This window comes from Pseudophryne corroboree, chromosome 1 (genome assembly GCF_028390025.1).
Source record: "Pseudophryne corroboree isolate aPseCor3 chromosome 1, aPseCor3.hap2, whole genome shotgun sequence".
Classification (NCBI taxonomy): domain Eukaryota; kingdom Metazoa; phylum Chordata; class Amphibia; order Anura; family Myobatrachidae; genus Pseudophryne; species Pseudophryne corroboree.
In genome coordinates, this window is record NC_086444.1 from 1,078,096,511 (window position 1) to 1,078,108,941 (window position 12,431).

Here is a 12,431-nt window from a genome sequence, read left to right on the forward strand (position 1 = left end):
GAAAACGACCCAGCTGAAATTCCTCTGTTGGGGCCTTCCTGGCCTCACACCACGCAACATATTTTCGCCAAATACGGTGATAATGGTTTGCGGTTACTTCTTTCCTGGCTTTTATCAGCGTAGGAATGACTTCCTCCGGAATGCCCTTTTGCTTTAGGATCCAGAATTCAACCGCCATGCCGTCCAACGCAGCCACGGTAAGTCTTGGAACAGACAGGGCCCCTGCTGTAGCAGATCCTGTCTGAGCGGTAGAGGCCATGGGTCCTCTGATATTATTTCTTGAAGTTCTGGGTACCAAGCTCTTCTTGGCCCATCCGGAACCACGAGTATCGTTCTTACTCCTCGTTTTCTTATTATTCTCAGTACCTTTGGTATGAGAGGCAGAGGAGGGAATACATAAACCGACTGGTACACCCACGGTGTCACTAGAGCGTCCACAGCTATTGCCTGAGGGTCCCTTGACCTGGCGCAATATCTAGTTTTTTTGTTTAGGCGGGACGCCATCATGTCCACCTGTGGCCTTTCCCAACGGTTTACCAACAGTTGGAAGACTTCTGGATGAAGTCCCCACTCTCCCGGGTGTCGGTCGTGTCTGCTGAGGAAGTCTGCTTCCCAGTTGTCCACTCCCGGAATGAACACTGCTGACAGTGCTAAGACGTGATTTTCCACCCATCGGAGAATCCTTGTGGCTTCTGCCATCGCCATCCTGCTTCTTGTGCCGCCCTGTCGGTTTACATGGGCGACTGCCGTAATGTTGTCTGATTGGATCAGTACCGGCTGGTTTTGAAGCAGAGGCCTTGCCAGACTTAGGGCATTGTAAATGGCCCTCAGTTCCAGAATATTTATGTGTAGGGACGACTCCTGACTTGACCAAAGTCCTTGGAAATTTCTTCCCTGTGTGACTGCCCCCCAGCCTCGAAGGCTGGCATCCGTGGTTACCAGGACCCAGTCCTGTATGCCGAATCTGCGGCCCTCTTGAAGATGAGCACTCTGCAGCCACCACAGTAGAGATACCCTGGTCCTTGGAGACAGGGTTATCAGCCGATGCATCTGAAGATGCGATTCCGACAACTTGTCCAAGAAGTCCCACTGAAAGGTTCTTGCATGGAACCTGCCGAATGGAATTTTGCTTCGTAAGAAGCTACCATTTTTCCCAAGACTCGTGTGCAGTGATGCACCGATACCTGTTTTGGTTTCAGGAGGTCTCTAAGTAGAGATGACAGCTCCTTGGCTTTCTCCTGCGGGAGAAACACTTTTTTCTGTTCTGTGTCCAGAACCATCCCCAGGAACCAGCTGTGACTTTGGAATGTATAGAATCCATCCGTGCTGTTGTAGCACTTCCCGAGATAGTGCTACTCCGACCAACAACTGCTCCATGGACCTCGCCTTTATAAGGAGATCGTCCAAGTACGGGATAATTAAAAACTCCCTTTTTTCGAAGGAGTATCATCATTTCTGCCATTACCTTGGTAAAGACCCTCGGTGCCGTGGACAGTCCAAACGGCAGTGTTTGGAATTGGTAATGGCAATCCTGTACCACAAATCTGAGGTACTCCTGGTGAGGATGGTAAATGGGGACATGTAGGTAAGCATCCTTGATGTCCAGGGATACCATGTAATCCCCCTCCTCCAGGCTTGCAATAACCGCCCTGAGCGATTCCATCTTGAACTTGAATTTTTTTATGTATGTGTTCAAGGACTTCAAATTTAAAATGGGTCTCACCGAACCGTCCGGTTTCGGTACCACAAACAGTGTGGAATAGTAACCCCGTCCTTGTTGAAGTAGGGGCACCTTGACTATCACCTGCTGGGAATACAGCTTGTGAATTGCCTCTAGCACAGCCTCCCTGCCTGAGGGAGTTGTCGGCAAGGCAGATTTGAGGAAACGGCGGGGGGGAGACACCTCGAATTCCAGCCTGTACCCCTGAGATACTACTTGAAGGATCCAGGGATCCACCTGTGAGCGAGCCCACTGATCGCTGAAATTTTTGAGGCGGCCCCCCACCGTACCTGGCTACGCCTGTGGAGCCCCCGCGTCATGCGGTGGACTCAGAGGAATCGGGGAAGAATTTTGATTCTGGGAACTGGCTGACTGGTGCAGCTTTTTCCCTCTTCCCTCGTCTCTGTGCAGAAAGGAAGCGCCTTTGACCCGCTTGCTTTTCTGAAGCCAAAAGGACTGTACCTGATAATACAGTGCTTTCTTAGGCTGTGAGGAAACCTGAGGTAAAAAAATTTCTTCCCAGCTGTTGCTGTGGATACGAGGTCCCAGAGACCATCCCCAAACAATTCCTCACCCTTATAAGGCTCTATGTGCCTTTTAAAGTCAGCATCACCTGTCCAGTGTCGGGTCTCTAATACCCTCCTGACAGAATGGACATTGCATTAATTCAGGATGCCAGCCGGCAAAATATCCCTCTGTGCATCCCTCATATATAAGACGACGTCTTATGTTCGCAAAATAGTATCCCTGTTTGACAGGGTTACAGACCACGCTGCAGCAGCACTATCTGCAGGTCTCAGTCTAGTACCTGAGTGTGTAAATACAGACTTCAGGATAGCCTCCTGCTTTTTATCAGCAGGTACCTTCAAAGTGGCCGTATCCTAAGACGGCAGTGCCACCTTTTTTGACAAACGTGTGAGCGCCTTATCCACCCTAGGGGATATCTCCCAGCGTAACTTATCCTCTGGCGGGAAAAGGTAAGCCATGAGTAACTTTTTAGAAATTACCAGTTTCTTATCGGGGGGAACCCACGCTTTTTCACACTTCATTCACTCATTTGATGGGGGAACAAAACACTGCCTGCTTTTTCTCCCCAAACATAAAACCCTTTTTTAGTGGTACTTGGGTTAATGTCAGAAATGTGTAACACATTTTTTATTGCCGGGAACATGTAACGGATGTTCCTAGTGGATTGTGTATATGTCTCAACCTCGTCGACACTGGAGTCAGACTCCGCGTCGACATCTGTCTGCCATCTGAGGAAGCGGGCGTTTTTGAGCCCCTGATGGCCTTTGAGATGCCTGGGCAGGCGCGGGCTGAGAAGCCGGCTGTCCCATAGCTGTTACGTCATCCAGCCTTTTATGTAAGGAGTTGACACTGTCGGTTAATACCTTCCACCTATCCATCCACTCTGGTGTCGGCCCACAGGGGCGACATCCCATTTATCGGCATCTGCTCCGCCTCCACATAAGCCTCCTCATCAAACATGTCGACACAGCCGTACCGACACACCGCACACACACAGGGAATGCTCTGACTGAGGACAGGACCCCACACAGCCCTTTGGGGAGACAGAGAGAGAGTATGCCAGCACACAACAGAGCGCTATATAATGTAGGGATAAACACTATCACTGAGTGAATTTTCCCCAATAGCTGCTTGTATAAACAATATTGCGCCTAAATTTAGTGCCCCCCCTCTCTTTTTAACCCTTTGAGCCTGAAAACTACAGGGGAGAGCCTGGGGAGCTGTCTTCCAGCTACACTGTGAAGAGAAAATGGCGCCAGTGTGCCGAGGGAGATAGCTCCGCCCCTTTTTCGCGGACTTTTCTCCCGCTTTTTTATGGATTCTGGCAGGGGTAATTATCACATATATAGCCTCTGGGGCTATATATTGTGATTATTTTGCCAGCCAAGGTGTTTTCATTGCTGCTCAGGGCGCCCCCCCCCAGCGCCCTGCACCTTCAGTGACCGGAGTGTGAAGTGTGTATGAGGAGCAATGGCGCACAGCTGCAGTGCTGTGCGCTACCTTGGTGAAGACTGAAGTCTTCTGCCGCCGATTTTCCGGACCATCTTCATGCTTCTGGCTCTGTAAGGGGGACGGCGGCGCGGCTCCGGGAACGAACACCAAGGACGGGTCCTGCGGTCGATCCCTCTGGAGCTAATGGTGTCCAGTAGCCTAAGAAGCCCAAGCTAGCTGCAAGCAGGTAGGTTCGCTTCTTCTCCCCTTAGTCCCTCGTTGCAGTGAGCCTGTTGCCAGCAGGTCTCACTGTAAAATAAAAAACCTAACATATACTTTCTTTCTAGGAGCTCAGGAGAGCCCCTAGTGTGCATCCAGCTCGGCCGGGCACAGAAATCTAACTGAGGTCTGGAGGAGGGGCATAGAGGGAGGAGCCAGTGCACACCAGATAGTACCTAATCTTTATTTTAGAGTGCCCAGTCTCCTGCGGAGCCAGTCTATTCCCCATGGTCCTTACGGAGTTCCCAGCATCCACTAGGACGTCAGAGAAACTATTGGTAGTTTTTTCTCCCCAAACATAATACCCTTTTTTGAGGTACCTGGGTTTTTATCAGAAATGTGTAATACCTCTTTCATTGCCTCAATCATGCAACGAATGGCCCTAGTGGACATTAAATTTGACTCATCGTCGTCGACACTGGTATCAGTATCCGTGTCGACATCTGTGTCTGCCATCTGAGGTAGTGGGCATTTCAGAGCCCCTGATGGCCTTTGAATTGTCTGGGCAGGCACGAGCTGAGAAGCCGGCTGTCCCGCATTTGGCATGTCGTCAAATTTTTTATGTAAGGAGTCGACACGTGCACGTAATTCCTTCCATAAATCCATCCACTCAGGTGTCTGCCCCGCAGGGGGTGACATCACATTTATAGGCATCTGCTCCGCCTCCACATAAGCCTCCTCATCAAACATGTCGACACAGCCGTACCGACACACCGCACACACACAGGGAATGCTCTTAAAGGAGACAGGACCCCACAAAAGCCCTTTGGGGAGACAGAGAGAGAGTATGCCAGCACACACCAGAGCGCTATATAATGCAGGGACTAACTGAATGATGTCCCCTTATAGCTGCTATAAGATATACTGCGCCTAAATTTAGTGCCCCCCCTCTCTTTTTTACCCTTTCTGTAGTGTAGACTGCAGGGGAGAGTCAGGGAGCTTCCTTCCAGCGGAACTGTGAGGGAAAAATGGCGCCAGTGTGCTGAGGGAGATGGCTCCGCCCCTTTTTCGGCTGACTTTTCTCCCGCTTTTTTCTGTATTCTGGCAGGGGTAATTACCACATATATAGCCTCTGGGGCTATATATTGTGGTTATTTTGCCAGCCAAGGTGTTTTTATTGCTGCTCAGGGCTCCCCTCCCCCCCCCCCCCCCCCCCAGCGCCCTGCACCCTCAGTGACCGGAGTGTGAAGTGTGTATGAGGAGCAATGGCGCACAGCTGCAGTGCTGTGCGCTACCTTGGTGAAGACTGAAGTCTTCTGCCGCCGATTTTCCGGACCATCTTCTTGCTTCTGGCTCTGTAAGGGGGACGGCGGCGCAGCTCCGGGAACGAACACCAAGGATGGGTCCTGCGGTCGATCCCTCTGGAGCTAATGGTGTCCAGTAGCCTAAGAAGCCCAAGCTAGCTGCAAGCAGGTAGGTTCGCTTCTTCTCCCCTTAGTCCCACGTTGCAGTGAGCCTGTTGCCAGCAGGTCTCACTGTAAAATAAAAAACCTAAAATAAACTTTCTTTCTAGGAGCTCAGGAGAGTCCCTAGTGTGCATCCAGCTCGGCCGGGCACAGAAATCTAACCGAGGTCTGGAGGAGGGGCATAGAGGGAGGAGCCAGTGCACACCAGATAGTACTAAATCTTTCTTATAGAGTGCCCAGTCTCCTGCGGAGCCCGTCTATTCCCCATGGTCCTTACGGAGTCCCCAGCATCCACTAGGACGTTAGAGAAATATTGTATTGGAGATCAAGAATTGCTAACAAATTAACACTGGAACATGTTTTCAAAGGGATTATTTAGCCCATCATCTGCACATGTAGATTTGACGATTTAGGACTCTGCTTGCCCAAGATATGTCCAGAAAAATGAATCCTCTCCAAACTATTCTTGGCCCTCTCTTTCCTCTTCCATGTCCCAGTAAATCATGGACTCATATCTCTGAGGACTATGGGCCTAATTCAGACCTGATCGCAGCAGCAAATTTGTTAGCTAATAGGCAAAACCCTGTGCACTGCAGGTGTGGCAGATATAACATTTGCATAGAGTTAGCTTTGGGTTGATTATATAGTTTCTGTGCAGGGTAAATACTGGCTGCTTTACTTTTACACTGCAATTAAGATGTCAGTTTAAACACACATCACGCAAATCTAACTCTCTCTGCACATGTTATATCTGCCCTCCCTGCAGTGCACATGGTTTTGCCCATTAGCTAACAAATTTGCTGCTGCGATCAGGTCTGAATTACCCCGTGTTACAGATACTTCACCTGTTAAATGATTTCTCTGTCATTTACATGGTAGTGGACTATTTTTCCAGATCAACTGGAAAGGTTATCTTACTGAGGAGAGATCTTTGGTCAGTCTTTAATGTGCCTTCCTTCTTGTGATGTTGCATAGACGTTACCTATGCTAAACTAGTTGGAGCATGCCCGGCAGTCATCCGTAAGAGTGGTGTTACCAAAAAAAGCCGTTCTTCCTGATCTTTACGATATAGCATGCGTCTTCAACCTGCGTCCCTCCAGCTGCTGTGGAACTATACATCCCAGCATGCCCTGCCTCAGGTTTAACATGCCTTAATAGCAAAACTATGGAAGGGCATGCTGGGATGTATAGTTCCACAGCAGCTGGAGGGACGGAGGTTGAAGACCCATGCTATATTTAATTTGTGTGTCATGTATAAAAGGAAAGTGCAGCACTTGTTTTCAGATTGCACTAGAGCAGCCCGTGCTGACCTCTGGTCTGTCTCTAATCAATGTCTTTGCCTTGTCGGCAATCTACACATTCCCGTTTTGCAGGGCAAACCAGGGGTGTGATATATTTTGCCAATATTCATCATTGATGATCTAGCATTGACTTTCCTGGTATGGCAGCTCCAGCGATGTCTTCCTGGTCCGGCGGGCAGCTGATGAGGACTTCAAGTGGAGTCAGCGGCGCTTCAGACAGTATCGCTAACCCCCACCCTTCCGTAGCCTAACTCGTGGCTGGCATGTTACATTTTAAAACAGACTATGGAACCCGTAAGTAACATGCTATATAGTTAGAAATGTAATTTATGCAACAACATAATTTATATTTTTAGATTGGTATATTTTGTAACAACAGCCACAGCAGATATAGAAAAGTAACACCGTTGTCGCCACATTGCATAGTCACATAGAGATAGCCAAATAAAAATGGGACAGTCATACCATGTGTCTAACACATGCACACGTGGTATCAGTATGAAATGCCGACGGACGAGATCCTGGCTGTCATGATCCCATCCACTGTAATGCCGGCAGCGGGGCAAGTGCTAGAAAGCCCCTTGCGGGCTCACTGCGTTCACCACACTGCAGGCACGGTGGCTCGCCACAGGTTCTATTCTCACTCTATGGGTGTTGTGGACACCCACAGAGGAAGAATGGACTGTGGAGCCGGTATTTCGGTGGTGGAATTGTGACTGGCAGGATCCCGACTAGCGGTATTTTAACCGCTTCCCGTACACATCTAAGCTAATGCAGAGTCCTCCCCTTTAGTTTTGTACTCATATACATTAAATAATGGCAGGTGAATTTATTACTCACTCTGTAGCCTCCTTACCTGTAAATTACATTTTAATTATACAGTATAAACTACAGAGAATGTATAACCATAGTCCCTGCCACAGTGAACGTGAGCATATGGTAAATTATTTTAAAGGAAAGCTTTAAAGCCAAGTGTTAAATCCCAGGAATCCCACTCCAATGAGTCGCACCCCTCAGCCAATGAGGTCCTCCGACACAATGACTGCAGACTAAAGAATGCAAATAGTCCTGTTGCTTTGGCCTGTAAAGTGCCAGCAAATAGCGAGTACCACGCAAAGGCATCATTTCTAGTTTGAGACCACTGTAAGTTTACTAGATGGGGGAGATTTCGGTTACCTATCATGCCAGTTTCTTCCTTAACTGCCCTAGCATTATCTAATTGTAACAAAATGGATACCATGACTTTTCATTAGTCAACTTGGATTAACTGTACCAGGGAGAACCTACCATGTGGATGGCTGTGGCATGCAGGTTTCCCCAGCATTAGACTAGCTGAAATGACTTCATACAATTCAGGTGATTTCTTGAGGAAGAGAACTTTGTGCATAATGACTATCACATGGTGCTTAATAAATAGAGCGGTATTCAAACTATATATATCTCGCCCAATCTCCTTTCTAAAGTGCTCCCCCGTTATCGCGCATATTGCGCCCATAGTAATCAGCTGCGTAAAGGGTTGCGTGCCCTTGCTACCCTGGGGGTAGCGAGCTGAAATGATTATACCACTCCTGTCAGTAGAAACAGAATGGGTGTGCAAGAGGGTAGAAAGAATTGAATACCGCCCACATTGTTAGTATACGCAGACAAGCTCCAGTCTATAGAAAAATAGCTAGTTGGCATATGTGAAATAACACTTAGGCAATTCAATAAAATAACGTTTGGGACTAGAAAGCAGCATAGTGTATGTACACCAGCCTTCCAGAATCTACTGCATGCTGCACCTAAGGAGTGGCTATCATCATATTAAGGTTTTGCCCGAAATCCACAAACTTAGCTTCAGGGAAAGATAAAACCATGGGTTTAAACCCAGCCAATTGCCTGTTGGTGTGTAGGTCTGTGTTTTGCATCCTCATGAACTACTACACAAAAAGCAGACGGGGATGAATGAAATGAAACTGGGGTAGCGATAATACTGTACCTTTATTTGAACTAGCCATATACCATCTGGTGAAATCTTCATTTCACACAACTGTAAATATCATCATATTGTTATGGTGGGAACTGAGATGTTAAGAAGCCAGGAGACATTTTTAAGATTTTATTTTTTCTTAAAATATTTTTTTTTCCTTAAACTCTTGTACTGACCATGTAAATACATACAGTAAGACAATAATCAAAACAAATAAAAAATAAAATAATTGACAGCTCAGCTCATGGTGTATATGCAATAGGGTCCACTATTGCCGTTTAAAAAATACGGGCACTCTCGGACGACATCACACACCTGCTCTATTACATACTGTATACCCCCATGAGTCAGAAGTATGTCATATGCACTACAGTACGTAACACAATAATGTAAGCTAACACACACCCAATCCTCCATATAACACGGGAATGCCATCAGAATAAATGTGCTTTACACAGGACTCGATTACCACTCTTCTTATGCTGCTGTATAATTATCTGTGAACAAATCCCACCTTGTGATAATGAGCAGAGATATGATCACAGGTAAATATACATATCTATGCTGCTCAATGAGCAGTGTCATAGCAGCAATGGCAAACCCTACCAGCAGCCTTCTACTTTGCCGCAGGTATGCCAAGAGATGAGGGGATGTAATATGTGATATTTAATATGCAATCGCAAGTGGCTTTGAAATTGAAATAATCACAACAAATTGTACCAGCAACAGATTAAATTAGACCTGTCACTTTTTCCAAAAACATATTATAAAGTCTTCAGTCATTATGCATTAGCTTCCTTTGTAGTCAGGTCCTCGCTAATATCTGCGTGGTATCCAAATGTATACGGTCAGGTCACTTGAAACATAAGGTATATAGGGGTTGATGTATCAAGCTGTGCAAAGAGTTGAGAAGTGAACCCGCAGTAGTGAAGTTGCCCATAGTAACCAATCAGAATCTACCTAATTGCTACCTCAAAGTTGATTGGGCAACTTCTCCACTGGTCCACTTCACTCTTTTCTACAGCTTGTTACATCAACATAATAGTCCCCAGCCAACTACAGACTATACAATTAAAAACAAATTATCTGTAGTTTGGCTGTTATAAACGCAATTTACTGGGTGTGGGGTCTGTAGACATAAAACTATGTATTACTGCTCCCCTGAAATGTCCTTGACAATCTATGTAGAGAAAGAGACAGGTTAAGCAGACATTCTAGCCTGTAGAGAAAGGAGTCATATTAGCACTGGAATAAAAATATAGATGATCATAATAGAACTATCTGTAATGTAAGATAAATGACAGACGTACAGTATGGGACACTTCCCCACAGTCATACCGCTATCGGAAGTTCCTAACATTCTCTTGTTATATACAGGTACAATGGATTATATACAGTTTTAAAAAACTAAGTCACCGAAGCAGTTCACCAAAAAGAAATTAAATTCCTCTCCCAATAAAACACACTGTACAAATCAGATCAGACAGACATCAGAGCATTAAATGTCCTTTTATCAATAAATTTTAAAAAAATATTTCCTACATGTAATTATGAATACAGAGAAAAGGCATATTATATAGTCTATGTCAGTGGTTCCCAAACTTTGTTGAGTCACGGCGCCCTAGAGTATTAGAATGTTTTTCACGGCACTCCTAGGCCAAAAGTTTCTTATTGAGAAATTAAGAAAAAAAATATTAGTAAATTGTTTTTATATGTCATGTTCAGTTACATAGTGAGGGACAGGATTCACTTCTTTTTGTCAACATATTTTATGACTGGAAGCCACCAGCACTGGTTTTGTCTATTACATTGACCGTAAATAATTGGAATTGGTCCTGGACCACCAATCCAGGGCACTGCTGCAAGTTCCCTGAGGCACGCCAGGGTGCCACGGCACAGTTTGAGAACCACTGGTCTATGTTAAAACTGCAGGACAAGAAAATGATGTGAGATTTGTAAGCTAAGAACTCTAGGATAAGGTTAGAGAAGAGCTAGCAATGCCCAGTCAGATACAGCTGAGCTACAGCAGGACCGGAGGAGGAAAATGCTTTTTAAATATGTGGATAGTGAACGAGATTTTTGAAAGTTGACATAAAAAGTATTGTAGCATGTAATTTACCGAGAGCACCTAAAGCGAAGGTGTGCTGCTGACCTTCTGATTCTTCCAGGCAACAGTGGTATTACACACATATCGGTGCTTGTTTACACAAAGGGAAAAGCTGCATCTTTTGAAGGTCTCGGCACGTTGGGAATTAAAATTTTAGGCTGCCCTCACATACTGTGTAAAGCCAGGCGTGCTGTATGCAGTGAGTTAGTGCTGCTTTAAAACGCCACCGCTTAGTAAATATAGCTCCATGGTGGAAATAACTCTATAAGAAATCTAGATTTCCTACACTTTCAGCATTAGTGAGCAGCTGAGAAGCACATTAACAATGGATAGATGTGAACGAATTCTCATTCAGTAGAAGCTACAGACATCACCGGGACCAGAAGAGATTTGTTGTGCTATCCAAAAGTGGGATTCCTATTAGTTACGAACAGCTTGCGTACGAGTTACCATTGCAATGGCGTGTAAACAACGGCAATGGCAACCAGATACGCACCCCTCTGAGCACCAGAGACACATATTTTTGCTCACGGCCCCATACATAAATAAGTATAATTGGATTGCCCCTACGATAGCATCATTCTGTAACGTTACCACCATTTCCACACAACAGATAATTCTAAATTCAAATTAAAAAGAGGCAAGCATAGACATGTTATATGATGGTCTTCAGTGAGTGGGAAACATATGGTGTGACCTCAGTTATGTAGTGTACATCTACAGGATCCTACACTAAATACCAGTCTATAGCATGCTGTACTGAAGGCATAGATTCCACTACGTTACTGGAGAAGTCCTATTATTATGCCAGCTAACTTGTTGCACTGACCGTGTCCTCAAATAGAATGAATCAATCAAGATTATTGTCCTGTACAAGGAGCATAAAATAAGTTCAAGGAATGGCAAAATTTGCGGGAGTGCAAAATATCGGTTTCTTATCTCAAGCTTTCAACCAAAATAAAAAAATATATTTACAAAACAAAAAATAATAAAAATATCGTTTTGTGCATGAAGATGGAATGAAATAAAACAATGTGGTGTACTTCAGTGAGGCAGTTCCACAAATAAATAACATTAGCTTTGTTTTATCCTGCACCAAAAGGGATTGCAAATCATTTTACAACAATGGACTCTAGGATGCTCTTGTAAACATGACTTATTATGCAGAGCATTTGCATTGCAGTGCAATATGCACTCATTTACAATTTAGTCATGGAGCATGCACACAGAAAATAAAATGAAGCTTCTTGTACAGTCTCCGTTTCTCTTCCTCTAAAAATTGCATGAATAGAAATGTTTTCCGCTCCTATAAAATTTCCAAGTCAACATGCCGAACCTCAGGATTGCATTGCTGTAACAAAGAGGAGATGTAATTAATGATAACATAAGAAAACATTTGCATCCTGGTCACATTACTTTGTCTTCAGCAACAGAAAGATATAGTCTCTACAACAGATGATCATTTCTGGGAGATGAGTTCATATTTTATAAACAGATATGCTGGAGTTGAGGCAGCCCCCCGCATGCAGAACGGTCTATATGCTCTGCAGCCTCAATCTGCTTACAGCAGAAGTGATGTTTAATGGTCATAATTAATACTAGAAGCTCTTTCTTAGCCTGCTCTGAGCTGCCTGTGCCCTGATGTTATGGAGGAACAGAGGGCTGAGCGGCTGCTGCCAGCAAGTACTCT

General features: G+C 45.3%; 1 protein-coding gene across 1 annotated transcript in view; it reads right to left on the reverse strand.

Moving 5' to 3' along the window:
• Window positions 1-8,748: 8,748 nt before the first annotated feature.
• Window positions 8,749-12,431, reverse strand: part of SLC30A9 (solute carrier family 30 member 9) — a 218,272-nt gene continuing 214,589 nt past the window's right edge. Inside the window, exon 18 of the mRNA XM_063921008.1 lies at window positions 8,749-12,092. Coding sequence (XP_063777078.1) covers window positions 12,048-12,092 — 45 coding nt within the window. The 3' untranslated portion in view covers window positions 8,749-12,047. The remainder of the gene's footprint in view (window positions 12,093-12,431) is intronic.